The 16882-nt window shown below is 50.1% G+C and overlaps 2 protein-coding genes across 5 annotated transcripts in view; both read right to left on the bottom strand.

The window, feature by feature from the left end:
* The window catches only part of RNF130 (ring finger protein 130), a 51131-nt gene extending 47924 nt beyond the window's left edge, over positions 1–3207 (bottom strand). For 2 of the 3 annotated variants that reach the window (XM_064458459.1, XM_064458460.1), the window contains exon 1: positions 2231–3207. In XM_064458459.1, the coding sequence (XP_064314529.1) occupies positions 2231–2501 (271 nt within the window). In that variant the 5' untranslated portion in view covers positions 2502–3207. The remainder of the gene's footprint in view (positions 1–2230) is intronic. The other variant, XM_009512154.2, reaches the window with a different exon arrangement.
* Positions 3208–6161: 2954 nt separating this feature from the next.
* FLT4 (fms related receptor tyrosine kinase 4) overlaps positions 6162–16882 on the bottom strand; it is a 60443-nt gene continuing 49722 nt past the window's right edge. The window contains exons 22-30 of one of the 2 annotated variants that reach the window (XM_064458463.1): positions 16398–16492; positions 15932–16054; positions 15403–15514; positions 14930–15029; positions 14326–14431; positions 13240–13379; positions 12439–12559; positions 11571–11656; positions 6162–10172 (exon numbers count right to left, since the gene is read on the bottom strand). In XM_064458463.1, coding sequence (XP_064314533.1) covers positions 9956–10172; positions 11571–11656; positions 12439–12559; positions 13240–13379; positions 14326–14431; positions 14930–15029; positions 15403–15514; positions 15932–16054; positions 16398–16492 — 1100 coding nt within the window. In that variant the 3' untranslated portion in view covers positions 6162–9955. Of the gene's footprint in view, positions 10176–11570; positions 11657–12438; positions 12560–13239; positions 13380–14325; positions 14432–14929; positions 15030–15402; positions 15515–15931; positions 16055–16397; positions 16493–16882 lie in introns of both variants that reach the window. The other variant, XM_064458462.1, reaches the window with a different exon arrangement.

A 16882-nucleotide genomic window follows, 5' to 3' on the forward strand; every position in this document is an offset into this window, starting at 1 on the left:
TAACAGGTGTAGAGTCTTTTCTTAGGATCCATGAGAACTGGCGTAAAGCATTTACCGCTCTAACAGCGGAGGTCGGTGCCAGCTACTCACGTTAAGAGCTATTAGAAAGAAGTGTTTTGCAAACAAGTTCTACAGCAATACTAATAGGCTGATAAAAATGCATTAGAGAAATTACTTTCAGCAAGAGGGTATCGTCTCTTATCAAATCCTGATATAAAGAAGCAGAAGAATATGAAGATAAGACCTTTAAGTGTTCAAGGACATCTCGACTAAAAGCATACAATATTCCAATCTTTCTTACTACGTGAAGTATTTTTAAGCCACATGAAGCCTCAGCAAAATTAAAATAAAATGTATGCTATATAACAACCTACATAGATCAGAAGAACTTTAAAGTAAGACAGCTGCTGCAATGTTTGCTTTAATAGTCTTCTGTTGACAAACAGAAGGACAAAGCTGCATCTCACCAACAACTGATGGCAGTTTTAATGACTGCAGCATGTCAAAACTGCATAAACTGAGCTCTGCAATTTCATGATTCCTGATGTGCCTTCTCACCTCGGTTAATCATCATACAACACTTTGCAGTAAGGCATGAAAATGCTGTTTATGGACTGCTCAGGATTTTATTTAGCTCTTCTCTCGTTATTAGCTTCCAGTGAAAATGCTGTCAGCCTCCCTCAATGATTTAATCATACTTTGATGAAGACCATATCAGAAGAAAGCAGAAAGTTACAGAAGTGGGTTAAAAAGTAATTAATATCAGAAGTTTTTGTTGACAAATAATGCAGCCACTTTAAAAAAAAAAGTGTTTTGATACCTTGCATATATTAAAAGGCAGCAGTTTCAAAAACCTTAAAAATGCTACTTGCAATAAGTGTTCACATGCCTAACACTTTCAGGACAGCCTCCTGATTTCATATGGTGGTTGGGGGATGCATGTTTATGTTTAAGTGAGGAATACCAGGAAGCAGAAGAAGGAAAGACTGAGCATATTTGATGATAGCTGACTCCAAAAGCACAGTGAAGATAGGTTTTGAAGTACAAATGAAAATTATTTTATAGTAGACTTGCTCAACAACTTCTGCTTCCTCATACTTCCACCGAAAATATGCTATAGGCTAGTTAATACTTTGTAAAGCTAACAAGACCAAGTTTCAATGTAACTGGCAAGCATGTACTGATGCACAGTCTGCTTCATATGTACTAGAAGCTTATAGCAGGCTGCATATTGTTCTGAAGAAGCATCAAAGTATCTTCCTGATCTTAAGATTTGGTAAATTTTTAGAAGCTTTTAGTAATACAGTAGTTCTGCATAATCAATCCTTTTAAAAAAACTCTTAATATTCACCACTTAGAGTCTAGTTTTAACTGACTACATTACTTCACTTAAAGCATTATCAGAGGTTTACTGTCCAAGAGGCAGGCTGGGACCACTGTGATCCATCAAGTGGTCTGTTTCTTAAAGATGGCAGTTTAGACAATGTCAGGAAGGGTAATAAGATACTACTAAACTCACATCATTATGACTGAAGAAATTGGTTTCATTTCAGGCAAAAATCAAGAGTCTCACTTGTTTAAAATAGTGTTCTCCCTAAAACTCAATATTTGTCAAAAAAAAAAACAAACAACTGATGGGCAACAGCTTCGCTTAATTAAAAGAAAACTTACTTATTTGGAAGAACGACACCATTCAGTACCGCAAAGAAGCGCATTTTGGGCTGCCACGAGAATAACAGTTTGATGGCTTCAGCCCTTCGAAGTCTTGACAGCTTAAACAGCATTTTTAAGAAACGTACAGTGAACCATCATTACTTCATCCAGGTGCAAAAGCCACCCAGATGCATACCTATCACGGTGAGATCGCTAAGCAGCTGTTCTGAGATTCACGGCAAATGCTGTAACCAAATACCGTCCTGAGATTCATGGCAAATGCTGTAACCAAATACTGTTAACTATCGCTACCGACTGTCTGTAATTAGTTTAGAAATAACACCTTCATCGCTCAATATGACAAGCCTACTGGGATCCACGCTGGAAAACACACTACGCTTTGCAAAGCTGTTATTAAAGCCAGCGCCGTCGGATCACGATTTCTCTTATTATTTTCCTCCTCTGGGCAAGTTCTTCCTCCTCTTTTGTCAGAGCTCTCTAGGAAAGCCTGCAAAGCTCAGACAAAGGCCAACCACCCTGCGAAGGGGGCACCCGACGGCTGCCAGGGAAGCATTACCTCCGTTGATGGGGACGGGAGCCACCAGCAGGCCCTTGACCTCCACCTTGGGGGAATCCTGCCCGTAGCGGCCGCGGTCGATCCTGAGCAGCGTGGGGCCGCCCCGCTCGGGGCTCAGCACCGTCACGTTGATGAGGGCGGTGTAGTACGCCTGGCTGGCGTTGTCGGCGCCGGCCGGCCGGAGCCGGCAGTGCCAGAGCAGCAGCAGCAGCAGCAGCGGCAGGACGGAGGGGCCGCCGTTCCGGTGCTGGCGAGCCCACCGCCAGCTCATCTTCGACTCCGGGCGAGCCGACGGCCGTCACCGCTTGCCTCTGCCTCGCTCCCTCGCGGCAGCGTCGAGCCCCGCACGCCCGGGTGTTTTTTATCCCATCTGACAGCCCAGGAGCGGAGAAAGACCAAAAGCAGGCGGAGGGGGGGGAGGAGAGCGCGGGCTCATACCATGGGAGGAGCCAGGGGAGTCATGGCAGGCCCCAGCCGAGTCCGATCCGCCGGCCGCGGTCCCCGGGGGAGGCTGCTCGGGGGTAAGCCCCGCTCCGCCGGCCCCTCAGGGCGCCGCGCTCATGCCGCACCCCGCCGCGGGGGAACCCCGGCCGCCCGCCTCTGCCGGGCCGGGCGAGGGGGGAAACGGGAGAAGGCGGGGGCGGCGCCGCGGCCCCCTGCCCGCACAACCCCGCACAGCTCCGCGCCGGCACCGAGGAGGCCGCCGGGAGGAGCCGCCGCCGCCGCCGCTGCAGCCGCCTCAGCCGCGCTCACACACGACCGCCGGCCTCGGGGTTCACCACCGCCTTAGTGCGGCGGGCGGCGCATCCCGCTGCCCAGGCCGGCGGCCGCAGCCGGTGACCGCCGCTCCATCGCTCTGGCCCGATATCCCGGGGGCGGCGGGGCCCCCCGCGCCTTCCCGCAGCCGCACCGCGCTCCGCCGCCGGCTCCGCGCCCGGCGCCTCGACTGCAGCCCGCCGCTCCCCACAATGCGCAGGCGCGCTCTGCCCCGCCCCGCGCCGGGAGGGTGGGAGGCGGGACTGGGTACAATGGACACGCCCACGCGGAGGCGGGGCTAGCGGCGGGGCGGGAGTCTCTGGCATGACGTCATCGGGGCGTGACGGTGTGGAGGAGGGTGGGCATGGCGGCGGCGGTGGGCGCGGCGAAGCGGGGATTGTGCCCGGCCCGGGCCGCTCCTGGTGCTTCACTTGGCTGTAGCGACCCGCCGTTCTTCAGGCTTTAGCTGTGGGGACACATACGGGCTCCTCACCGTCTTTAATTTCGAGATCGGGAGCGCTGACCTTCCGAAAGATGCAGGAGGTGGTTTAAAAGCGTGTCTGAAATGGGGGGGGGGGGGGGGGGGGGGCTGTATGGGAGAAAGAGATGGGGTGTGTTGGGTGTGTTCAGTCTGTCCGAAGGGGCCATTGGGGCAGGAAGAGCACAGCCTTCGTGTCAGGCTTTGGTCACTCCTACCTAATTTAGGGTTCGTTGCTTTTGGCATACTAAAACAGGAAGTCCTACAAACACTCGGGAGTTGTTAATAAATATCGATCCCATGAAATACTGTAAAACAGGACTTGATGATTAACTAACTTCATAGTTTTAAGGATTTCAGCCTCTTTGGAGATGTAACAAAATGTAATAGACTTCCCTCTCAAGTTCTGAAAGGCAAACTATCTGAAAAGTATTTATGCCGAAGCAAACAAGTACTGCAGGGATGTGGGTTAAGATATTTTCTAAATTTCTGAACAAATAGGTGTGCTGCCGTTTCTTTGTGGTATAGTCTCCTTGGTGACTTCCCCAGCTGTTCGGGAAGGCCCTCCGATAAGCCTGGTGTTTATCCTAAGTGTCTTATTAACCTGTTCTCTTTTGGAAGGTTTTGTAGTTTGTCCATTTGTGATGCACCTGGTCACATATACATGTAAGATAACACCATTGAGGCACAGTCTATTTATTTTGTTGAGATGCTAGTGGTGGGTCTAACCCTGCCCTTGGAGAGACCTGTGCCATTCCCAAGGAAAGCAGCAGGCTTGCAAACCTGCATCTCGGAGCAGGATGGACCTATGGGCTCTGCTAAAGGCATGTTGCTTATGGCTCTGTAAAATTCTCTAAGAAGCTGTTTATGACAAGCTCTATAGAAATGTCGGAACAACCGAGGAAATGTTTCTGAAGCAGGAGCTGAATGTTCTGCTTCCACTTTTTTCTTTTTTAATATTTTGCCTTTTGTGGTAAATGCTGGGTGAGGAACCACATGCCGTTAACATCAACATTTCACCCAACCTTTTACCCCAGCCAGAGGGTGAGAGTCATGGCAAACACACTGGTACTGCACTGTGCAGGACATGTTTCAGAGCCATCATTCTTACAGTGCAGATAGTAATTTGATTTTTCAGCACTAAGAGCTCTGCATTGTTTTGATGCAAAAAGGGACCAGGGAGTACTCAGAGCCTCTAGGATTCCTTGCTATTACTGCATCACCTTTCAGAGAAGGATCTCAAAGCACTTTTCAGAAGCATTGAGAAAACATTTGCTGGCAGTGTTAGAAGCAAAACAAGTCAAAGTGCCCAGCCAGTGACTTCCCAGTTCCCTTTTCTGACCACGAGAGGAGTCTGCTTTTCATTTTGTCCTGTCTGGCTTCCTGTGGGCTGCATTTCCGCCGGAGGTAGGTGGTCTGCTGTGCTCGACTCGCTGTGAGAGGGCTGCCTGCTTGGCCCCATCTCTCCTCATGGAGCAAGAGCTGGGCGGTGGCCCTGTGCCACGTGCGGGGCCACCAGCACTCGGTGGCTCCTCTCCTGCCTCCTACCGATGGGCTGGGAGGCAGGAGAGGTGCCACAGAGCACTGGTGGCTCCAGGAGAGGAGCCCCAGGAAAGGAGCAGCTGAGCTCTGTGCTAGAGTGTGTAAAAATGGGGTATTTCGTGAGCAGAGCAGCTTCAATCTCCTCATTCCCCAGACTGGCAGGTCCCTGGATGGGGAAAGGAGAGTTAAAAGGTCCTTTTGGTTGCTTTCAGTCAGTGGTGGAGCTGGATGAAGGGATGGTGGTGGAGAGGCTGGAGCTGAGGGCACATCCCCATCGCACAGGGCAGCTACGTCTCTGCTGGTAGCTGCTCCTCAGGGGACCTTCTTTTGGCAGATAAATGGCACTGAGGCCTTCACAGGTCACCTCGCAGGTGAGGAGGGAGCTGTGCCTCAGGTTTCACCCCAGCTTTTGGTTTTGGTTTTTTTTGGGGGGGAAATGGTCATAAATCTGTTTATGTTCCACCTCCAGCGCTCCCCGGATGCAGAACATTTCCTTCAGCCCAGATCCCGCTCATGACTCACACCCGCCCTTCGTTTTCCTGTTGGGTTTTACATTGCCAAAGGCTGCCGGCAGCCCACCGCCATCTTCCTGTCTGGGCTCTGGCATGGGGCCCGTGGCCGCTGCTGGGACGAGGTCGCCACCTGCGGGGCGCTGCCCGCCGCAGGGCCTGCCATGGCGCCTGGTGAGGGGACTCTCGGCACTGAGGAGAAGGGGGTGCCCAGGGGGGCTCCGCTGCCGTTGGTCCCCCCTGGCGCCTGTCACCGCTGTATGGTGAAGGAGGGCAAGAGGGGCCACGGGGCCCTGGATCCCCGTGGCTGAGGCAGCAACAAAGGGTTGTGGATCTGGGGGAAGATGGCGGCACAGCGAAAAGCTGGGCACTGGGCTGCCAGCTCCTGTCAGCGAGCTTAACCAAAGCGTATCCGGCTTCATCATGAGAAAAGACCGAGTTTCATCCTGAATGGAAATGCCACAAAGGCCAGCTGCTTCCTAGAGGATGCGGGGAAATGCAAAGGGAGACAAAAGTAAAAATAATAAAACCAAAATGTGCTAATTGCTTGGGCCGGAGTCAGGCTGGCCGGTGCTGCCTGGGGAGCTGGGAGTGGAGTGCTACAGCACCAGCGGGCAGTAGTGGCCTCCAGGAACCAGAGAGCAGCTGCCAGTTATGACTTTATTAATTTTCACATTTAGATATTACAACAAAACTCTTAATGACAAAGTATAACAAGTACTATAGGAGGAGAGGAAAGAAAGCAGTGTTCTAACTGGTTTGATATATAACCGTGAACTTCCAGAGACAAGACTCAACGTGAGTTATAAACACTCACATACGCTCACTGGTAGGGAAACTTCACACGCGCAAACACCCAAACACTCGCCCACAAAACACTCACTTGCACACACAGACCACACTTTTGTACTCGCACATAACCCATGTTGTAACCTACTTGCTTCGAAGGCAGCCCACTGAAACATTGAATGCTGCTGTAGCAACAACAGGTACCAGGTTAAAATATTGCAATATAAATGAAGTGTTACTTGATACACAGGTTTTTCTTGAGACGCACTTGTATTTGCAAGTAGGGGACCCAATGCTTTGTTTTTGTGAGGGAGGAATGTCCTCTCAACACCAACACTTTGTAAGGAAAAATGAAACTGCGCGTAGACCGGGAACAGTCATTTTAAAGGAGGATGATGATAAATAGCTTAGCTTCAAAGTTGAGTTCCAGTAAAAAGCCCAAACAAAACACAACAGAGAGTGCATTGTGAACGGAGCAGGCACAATTATCGAACCCTGGGTTTTAGAAGTTGAAATATTTCCTCTTCGCTGTGGAAAGGCAGAAAATACTTGTTGCCTCACATCTTAAAACCAAAACAGACCAGCCTCATGTCATGCTCATGCTTATCTGGAGACTGTAAAAAAAAAAAAAAAGCCAGAAATAATGCAAGAGTGTGGGGAAGGGTGTCCGGTTTGTACACTCTAATTTTAGTATACTTTTAAGAGAGCAAAAGTACAGTTGTCTCAACAGCTCTTCAATAACCCACACTACAACTGTTCTTCATCAGCAGGAGTGTGAAGAGGAGCCAGCGTTTGCTCGTATCATGGCTGCATTGTTCATGCAACACTGATGACGCAGATACAAAAGGATCTGATTCCACACACCCCCATCAAGATGGTGCAAAAGAGAGAAAATAAACTTCTGTGGAGTCGAATGATCTGAATGTTAAAAAATCAGTTATCACACCAGTGCTTTCCCCCCAGTGAAGCATGGGATCGTTAACAATGGCTCTGATGAAATAACCCTTCTCCTCAGGGATGCTCATTAGCAATTTACAGCTAGAGAAAAAAGGGCAGCTGACCTGGCTGGCTGGGAGTGCTGACAGCCAGCCAGGGTGCTCAGGCACCTCTGTCCCTTTCCTGCTGAGGAATCCTGCCAATGTCCTGCAAGTGGTGGGCTTTGGTAGTATGTTTTTATCTCTCACATATGGACAAGGACTTGCAGCTACTTTGGTATTCTGTTTTTCAACTATTATTTAATTTATAGGCCTCTTTCTTGGGCCTGTTTCCAGGCAGAGAACTGTTTGTAAAGCACTGGAAACAAGACAGCCTGGGCCCTATGGATACACATCACCAAGCGAGCAGCTTGAATTTATCTCAGCTGTCTGTCCCCTTCCACCCATGTGAATGCCAGCGGAGACACCCAGCAGCATGGGGCATATGCAGCCTTCCTTCTCTCAACGGCACTACCAGCTCAAAAACCAGGGCAAGAGGAGGGCAGGAGAATTTGGTCTGGCCTACACCCTGTTGGCTGTCCTCCTTCCTTGGCCTGGCTCTCTAGCATTTCCTGCCAGAGGATTCTTACTGAGTCATAACAATTACTTAAAGAGGCTTAAATGCCTGGCAACTTCAGGGGACACCAGTAGAAATCAGGGAATTCATTGTCACATGCAGTTTCCAATTCCATGTCCTGAGCTAGTTTGGCTCAAGCTGGTCCGGTTTTGTGCCTCTTTTTTTCCATAGAAATCAGAGCCATGTCATCCTGCTGACATGAAAAGGAGGAACATTGGGCACTCTGCACAGGCTTAGAGAATCTGAATGACAGGCATGCTTTTCCCATGTGCTAAATAAATCTCCCCATTACACTTGTGTGGAGAACTATAATTAAGCCTTGGGAAAGTCATCCATAAGGACTCACAGGCTCACATCAGGAAACACATAAAGCCCTCTGGTGGAAAAGGAGTAGAGTTTGGGAAAGCAGTGGTCTGACAGGAAACACAATTTTAAAAGTCCAAACCAAACCCTTGGCTCTGTGCACAGAGGTGTGGCCCTCAAGCAGAAACTCCTTGGTGCTGAGATGCCCTGGTGCAAGATGCTCTGCCAGCCACGGGCATGTGGGAGAAGAGATGATAACAAGCTGCTCAGACAAGCTTCTTCACCCAGACTCTTCTGATGGTGACGTAACTGGGCTTTGTGGCTGAGCTCTCGGATTGTGAGCAGGATGGAAAGAATTAGGTGGGAAGTGGTGAGGCACCAGCACAGAAATCTGTAGAGAGGGGCTGTGGAGGTGCTGCAGAGCTCTGAGTTCATGTGGTATCTTTCAGAAACAAAAGACCCAAGTGATGAGATGTTTCCTCAGCAAATAAATATTTCTCAGTCTCCCAGAGACAGGTACACTGTGCTGATGTCTCTGCAACAGAAACTGGAGTGGAGCCCGTTGGGTAGAGAGTGCCTCCTTAGAGCCAGGGAACCAGGGCAGCAGGAAAGGTCATGGTGCAGAACTGTCCATCCAGGAGAGCTGGGGCCTGAGCCCCGGACAGGTGCTGCCCTCCATGCGCTCAGTGACACTAACACACAAGGGGATGCAGCCCAGGGCACCTCATTGCTGGTGCTCTGTTCCTTCCATTGTTTCCAAAACCCTTGCAACTACTTGAGAATAAACATTTCAGTCCCTACCACTTTGATCCTTTTCCTCCCAGCAAACAACCCATTTTTGCACTATGTTTAGAAGCCAACTGAAATTAACACAGCTTTGCTTTAATTTCTCACTCAAGCAACAAATGATCTCAGCACTGCTCTGGGAGAAGAGGAAGGCAAGAGCAGCAGATCTGTGAGTAACCTGCTCCCAGTACAGAGTATATAAACCCCTGTTTTGCACAGGGCCCACAGACAGAGTTGTTATTTTTCTCACTGGGAGGACTCTAGCCATCAGCTGATGACCCACTCAGCACTAGCTGTGTTGAGATGGCTAAAATAATCCTGGTGATAAGGCAGATTGATCAGTTTCTCCCCAACAGAGATGAGAGGGGCGTGGGTGTTGCTTGCAGAGGAGATGGAGAGGCTGGCACCTACCCAGGATGAACAGTGTGCATGAACATTTACAAAGATCCCTTGGGATCTCTTCATACATCTCTTTAAAATGTCCTGCTCTTGCTGCTAATACCACTAGGGATTTCTTCCCTTTGATTCTGCTCTGCAGCTCAGCAGCTGACATCATGAGGAGAGGAGGAGGAAGCAATCCAAGGAAAAACATTCAGGCTGCACACCAGGAAACTTGAGACTAAGACAGATCTATTTATATCTGACCTGAAATGGGCTTTCTGAATGGGAAGCTGATCTGAGTGGAGGCTGGATGCTAGGCAGAAGGTGCTGTAGTGCTGAACACAGGCACCCACTCGCTGACAGAATGCGTCTGTCTGAGCCACAGGAAGAAAAGAAATGCGAGGAGTCAGCGAGGCGCTCTCTCCAGTCCCAGCACAGGGAAGCTGCAGCTGGAAGTCTGTGAGAGCCATCGTGCTGCGGTTCCACGGACATTGGTGTTCCCCATCCGTTCAGGGTAGGTTCCCTGTTGGGGTTGGGCATAGGTTGAAGGGGAAGCTCTGAGTGACCCTGATGACGTGCCTGGAGGGTGAGAGGGGATGCCTTGGCAGGCGCCTCCAGGGCCTGATGCCATTAGTACTGCTCAGAGAAGAAGGAAGCATGGAGAGTGGGGGGACTGGCCCCGTCTCCAGGCGGGGTGCAGCTGCCGTCCTCAGAGTGTTCTGACAGCTCCCCGTATTCACTGTTGTAAAAAGTCTGGCCTCCAACTTGGGACCCATACAACGGCCGACATCTGCCCCGCAGGTCCGACTGTTCCCCGCGCAGCTCCGCAGTTCGGCTGGGTCCTTTACTGCTGTGAAGGAGAGAGACACAGAAGATCAGTCTGAGCACTCCTGGAAGGCCTCTGTCCTGCTTAGAAAGATCCCAGCTTCAGGAAACATAACCTTCTAATGCACGGGGCAGACGCAGGGTCAGGAATGGACCTACACCTCCATTTCAAAGCACAACACCAGGCGGTGCTCTAAATCTAAGCATGGCCTGTATGTTCGGTGAAAAATCTGTACATAACTCAGCAACTGAGTTATTTCAGGTCTTCTAGATACCTTTGGGAAGCCCAGGGAAGGGTTGGGACCCCAATGAGCAGGAAGAGACAAGAGACTTTGCCTCAATTGCTCCTAGACCTGGCAGGAGTAACAGAAACTGATACAAACCAACAGCCAGGATGGGGGAAAGGAAATGAAGGAAGATGATGAGGAAGATGTGGGAGGAAATCAGCAACTCCATTTCGGCGCCTGCCAATACTAGGTGACTAGCAAGAAGTCACAAGAGTGAGGGCAGGGACACATTCAAGGAGAGGTTTAAGGGCAGTGTTTTCCAGGAGATGGAATGCCAGGTGGCCCATGGTGTAGGAGACAATGGGAACGTGCCTTAGGGAAAAGAGGACAAGAACAAGAAGCAGGAGACAGTCTGATACAAGAGCAGAGAGGCCACAGGGCTATGGCTAGGGGAAAAGACAATGACCGGTCTGATCTGATGTTGGGAGGCAGAGGAGGTGAGGGGATTGGCCTTGTCTACACATGAGCTGACATGGATCGCTCTACACACTGTCACGGAGACAAGGTTCCAGCCTGTTCCGGCACGCAGCAGAGATGTGCTGGACAGGTTCTTGCCCAGTTTCCAAGCCTGGGGCAAGGACATAACCATCCATAACATCCTCAGTCCCGAGAGTGCCAGCTCAGCCTGCCAGGCTCAGTACTAGCATGTGGGAAGCCCTAAGGCCTGTACCATCCCTGCAATGCCACTTCGGGGCCCTGTACCGCATGGGTCAGGGCTGGGGGAGGGAGGTGGCAGCTGCATAGTTTCCATCCATCCCACCTGCCACTGCTTGAACAAGCCCTGACACATTTCACCAGAAAATATCAACAAGCATTAAGAGTCCTATTAACATTGTCACTCCACTGTGCCTCATTATTTTAACGGACACATTCTCATACCCTGTGGAACATGTTTTGATCAGTCAAATGGGCACAGTTTATATTTTTAAACCCTAGGAAGCAGTAGGCAGGTCTGTTCTGTGTGCATTTTGCCTCTCGTTATTGTGCGCATGGACTTATCTGGCTCAGGGCCCAAGCCCGGCTGCTGCTGAGAGCCCAAAGAGGCATACCCTACTGGGAGACACCGAAAGCTGCCTCCTGGTCTCACTGTATTTGGCAGCAGGGAGGTCTGAGTGGCTAGACTTAAGGAGTACCTGAATCCACCTTCTTTTCTGTGTCGGTTTTCTATCCTCTCAAATTCCTCAGATGCCAGAACCATCCCACTGTCTGTTTGATTGTCCTGGAAGGAAGCAACAGGAGTTATCAGTAACATCCCTGTCGGCTGATCAGAGTGGGAAGGGAGGAGGAGTCATTCAGGAGATGAGATCATGTGTGTCTATGATGGGAAAAAAGGAATAGGGGCACTTTACCAGCAAGCTCCATGGTCTTGCTGGAGCTGATTTTCTTAGGTGCCATCTTAAAAGCAGTATGTACAAAGGTAGGATTTATGTGTGCAGTGTAGTGCCACTTTTGGGGAAAAAAAGAGTGCTCCCTGCCTGGAAGATAGATTACCATCAAAATCTGTGAGTGGTGAGATTTCCCTCTGAGACTAAGGGGATGACTTAAGTTTTGCCACTATAAAGGATGTAAGTACCAGCCCAGTTTAGAGAGGCCAGGAGATCTCCTACTGCATGCTGGCATGTGGGTCAAGATAGGAGAGGTGCAGACAAGCACTCTGGATTTACCTAGTCCTGGCTGGATTTCAGTATGCTTAACCAGGCCATGTTTACAGATATGAGAAGGGTGAAGAGCAGGCTCTTCTCTGAGGTCCTTTATAGTCCTTGCTTGGAGACCTAACCTCCCTATTTTACACTCAGGCAGGATGAGCTGTGCTGTAGAGAAACCCCTATGTGCTATGTGGAGAAATGAATGTGCATAGGACTGGACGGACTGAACAGGAATGACACAGACAGACTGACATTAGATAGGAGTGATATTCCTTCCACGAGCTTAATGGGAAAGGTGTCAGGAAACAGCTGAACAGTTTTGTCCTCTGCTCAACCCCATTCAGACGCTACTCACCGGGTGTGCCTTGTACATTGTATGTGTCATGGGAAACTCTTCAAAAGTCTTTATTCTGGATGGACACCTGATCTGATTTCCTCCCGTCAGACAACCAGGGAATGAGACACAGTTGTAGTATCTGCCGACAGAAACATACTGTATTCAGTAAAGCCAGTAGAGTCAATGTCCTGAACAAATGGGATGTGAACCCAAACTCCTCTCAGTGGAACCAAACTATGCAGGGAGGTTGAAGACCCAAATAGTGGATTTTGGGAGGGGAATAGGGTAACCTTAGGCCTCTTAACCCCACACTTCTTCTGCAGTGTGGTCCACCCAGACTTATTGATCAAATCAGGCCCTGATTACCTCTCCACTCTCGATAAGCAGAGTAATGTCATATAGATCCTGGGCATCACACTATCACAGCTCCCCAGAGACGAGAAGCCTAAGCATTTGGGTTAGGAAAAGATAGGATGAAGCTCCTGCACTAGCAAGAAGGGCATCCAACACCTTCTTTCCTCATCTGTCTGATGGGCCATGATGCCTTCAGTGGGATGTGTTGCTCTGGCACTGTAGCTGGAGACAGGAGAAGGAATGCCATAGGCTTACACATCAAGGGCTCTTTCTCGTCAGCAGAGGAAAGTGATTTTGCTTTTATAAGCAAGGTGCTATGGCCTAAATGCTTGGATCACACCTGATCACCTAGGATTTTTCCAACTTCTTGCTACCGGGTTCACCCCATATCCCTCAGGCTCTCTTTACATCTCAGGCTGCTGGCTGCCTGCTGGGCTCTCTCTGCCCTTTTCAGAGGGGATTCACCTTGCTGCTAGGCTGTGACAGCGTATCCTCATGTCAAAGTCCTCTTCATCTGAGTTTTGCTGGGCAGAGGAAGGCACCTGGGAGAAACCATCATCTTCTGAGCTGTGAGAGTCATTCAGCGGGATGTAATCCTTCCCTTCCTGGTAGGAAGAACAGTGAATGGCCTTACAAGAAGGGGAAGGCTTTCCCACACGAAAGGGCTCTATAAGAGAAGCTGTTAGAGCTGGGGAGGAAAATTTCTGGTTTGTCTTTTGTTTCTCTGGGACAAAATATCTGGCTGGACATTTCTGTTCCCTCTGTGTTAAGTAGCTGTGAGTGTTGCAGGTGTGTGGAGGTGTGTTTGAGCAGGAAAACAACCTGGTCCTACTGCAGCTACAGTTCTCTAGCCTACATGGACAGAGCACTGTGCTCCAGGGGCACATCACTGTGTCTTAGTGATGCCTGTGCTGGGATCCATTGTTGAAAGGTTAAAATCAGGGATGTCAGGATGAGACAGTACTCATATTTAAGCATTTAGCTATCATCTTATGAAATGGAACATCAAGAAAATGTTAACATCAGAGCTGCACGCTCACGGCAGTTAAAAGCCCTGGTGAGTTACTGCATGGCAGCAATTAGTAATAGTTTCAGAGAAATTTGTATATCTGACCGCTGTAGTAGAACAGTTGTTTGGTTCACATGGCCCTGACATTTAGATCCGAGGATAGAGTTTCAAAAACTCTGGCGAAGTCCTGGTTTTCATTACATGGGCGTGTGGGAGGCAGGAGTGCCAGGGCCTTGACTCAGCTGAAAAATTTCAAATAATCATCTGGGGATTAGGATGAAATACTGGAATGACGACTGAGGGGGTATCCACCCTGCAAGGAGTGGAACTATATTAGGATGCAGCGAGAGGGCTATCACGGAAATGAGCTCTCCAGTGTCTCTGGGAAACAGACCTCTCTGATCCAGGAAACCCTGTGTAATCCTTTGGCCTACGCAAAGGTATTGCATTGGTCAGGGAGTCAGAGGAGGGCACAGCAAGGGAGCTAGTGGTGGGAGAAGAAAGCTGTCTGGAGCTGAGCAGGGACACAGAGAGTTTTTCACCTGCTGGACATTTTCCTGAAGAAGGTTCCCCAGTATCTCCACCAGGTCGGAGAATGTTGGTCTCTCCTTGGGATCGCTGTGCCAGCAGCTCAGCATTATACGGTAACTGCCAAGAAGAGATGCTGGTTTTATGCCACAGAAACACCCTCTTGCCCCACTCTGCAGCTCCCACCCATGTGGTGCCCGCTGGGACAGCATGTACCTGCACTGTGAAGGAAAGCTCGGCACCCCCCAGCACATTGGCCATGTGGACCTACTGGAAGGGGGTTGGCTCATTATGCAGTGAGTATAACAGTGCACAAGGAGCTAATTCAGGCACCTCTGATAACCCTCAGAGCCCGAAAGCACATTGCCCACTTACAGACCATCCCAGTGTGGGTATGCAAGGGTACCTAGATAGCTCTGGTTTGAACCCATCTGGCTTGCCCTCCAGGCAGCTGCCTGGAGTGATGGATGTGTTGGCTTATCCCCAACCCTGACTGAAATGTCTTTGTATCCCACAGAGGGGCCTGTCCTGCCCTATGCTGGGATCTGGGAGGTTTCTGCCATCCCACAGAGGGCTCTGCTCTGACCACTGCTGAGATCCGTAGGGTTTCTGACTCACATTTCTGCTGTGGCGTACTCTGGGGCTCTCATCCTGGTACCGTCTTTGAGCCTCTGGCAGAACTCCTCATTGATCTGGACTCCAGGGTATGGAGATGCCCCTAAAGGAGGTTTGAAGAGGGGTGGGAATGTGAAATGTGCCATCAGAAACCAGTCCTTCTGAGACTGCCCTTCCTCTCAAAACACTGGGAGATGTGGTCACTGCTCATACACAGCCCAAGTCCTTGGTGCTGCCTGAGACAGGCCTCTCTGCCTCAGCGATCTGAAGGTCACCTCTGCATGCCTGTCTCCCCATCACCCTGTTCGTGGGTGGATATGGCCTCCATATTTTTTTTTGTCTAGACCAGTATCTCTTCCCGTCACTCCTTAGATGTGCTTCAGAGCATCAGGGCCTCCTGCACAGACTTACTCACTGAGCTGCTACATGGGAAGAGAGGTCTCCCTCAGCAGCATGTGAGCCTCATTAACACTCACCTAGTGAGAAGATCTCCCAGAGGAGGACCCCAAAGGACCAGACGTCACTCTGGGTAGTGTAGACCTTGTCAAAGATACTCTCTGGAGCCATCCACTTCAGTGGGAGACGGGCCTGCAGGAGGGAGAGGCAAGGCACAAACGTTCAGTTCGGGACATGTCCCAGGACAGCCCCTCTTGTAGCAACAGGATAAAAGTAAACCACAGCCAATAGCACTGCTCCTCTCTCCATGGAGGAATGGAGGTTTGGTTAGGCCACAGCGAGGGACAGAGGCACTGAAAGGGGAGGAAAGAGTGTAAAGAAAGAAGAGTAAGTTAATGACAGGCTGAGGGGCAGAAGGAAGGAGACAGAGGTCTGCTGGTGGAGGAGGACTGCACATACATCATTGGGCCAGCAGTTCCTAGTCCCAGCTACACAGGTAGTTCCACTCCTCCTTTTTCATCTTTTCCTCAGTTTATTCCATCCCCAGAGTAGTTTATGAACACCTCAAGAGGGCCTAATCTGTATAGGGTTTGAGAAGATGGCACTCACACTGCCTTTCCTGACATAGTCGGGGTCCTTGTAGATGTCCCGGGCCAGGCCGAAGTCACAGATCTTTACCACGTTGTTCTCTGACAGCAGGATATTGCGAGCTGCCAGGTCTCTGTGGATGCACTGTGGGCACATGAAGAAGAAGGAGCAAAATCAGGGGGACAGGAACCACCATCAGAAAGTGCAGAGGAACCCCCTCCCCTCATGAACCTGAGCTGTAATGAGGGAATGGTGGAAGTGGGAAGGAGCTAAAGATAAAAACTTTAAAAGGAGATGGTTAAGGAGAGGGTGAAATGCAAGAAGACTAATTTCCCATCTTTGTGTACACAGGGCTACCCCAGACTTCCTAAGTGTGAGGTAGATCACTGAATCTCTCTGTGTGTCACTCATAAAGTGGCTTTAGGCTGGCTTTCGCTGGTCAGGCATGCACAAAAGGAGCAGGGAGCAAAGAAAAGGGTGAACTCACCTTTCGGGATGCCAGAAACTCCATGCCACGTGCTACCTGGAAGCTGTAGCAGATCAGGTCTTCCATTGTCAAGGGACTTTGCCACAAGTCATCCACTGTCCAGGAGTACAAGAAAATTATTAGACAGTGAGCAGTTTCTTGTCCTTCTTGCCTCTCTTCAGGACTGCAGGATTCAACCAGCCACTTGGTGAGATACAGCTAGTCCTCAGTGCTAACTGGAATAACCGGCTCCCCTCTAGGATCTTCTGCTTAGGTGGCAGAAAGCACGTGGGAGGAACCTGCTCAAGTGTGAAGAGAACGAGTCCAGCCTCCAGCACACATCAGTCAGAGTTGTGGGGAACAGGTCTGGAAGGGACTTTGAAGGTCAGCTCATCATTCCTGTGCTAGGTGGGATGCACTGAGGTCCCCTCAATTCTCCTTTCTTTAGGCTAAAAAAATCCAAAGGGATTTAATCCTCCCTTCTGGGTTTCAAGAGTCTATTACAA

The sequence above is a fragment of the Phalacrocorax carbo genome, chromosome 8 (genome assembly GCF_963921805.1).
Source record: "Phalacrocorax carbo chromosome 8, bPhaCar2.1, whole genome shotgun sequence".
NCBI lineage: Eukaryota > Metazoa > Chordata > Aves > Suliformes > Phalacrocoracidae > Phalacrocorax > Phalacrocorax carbo.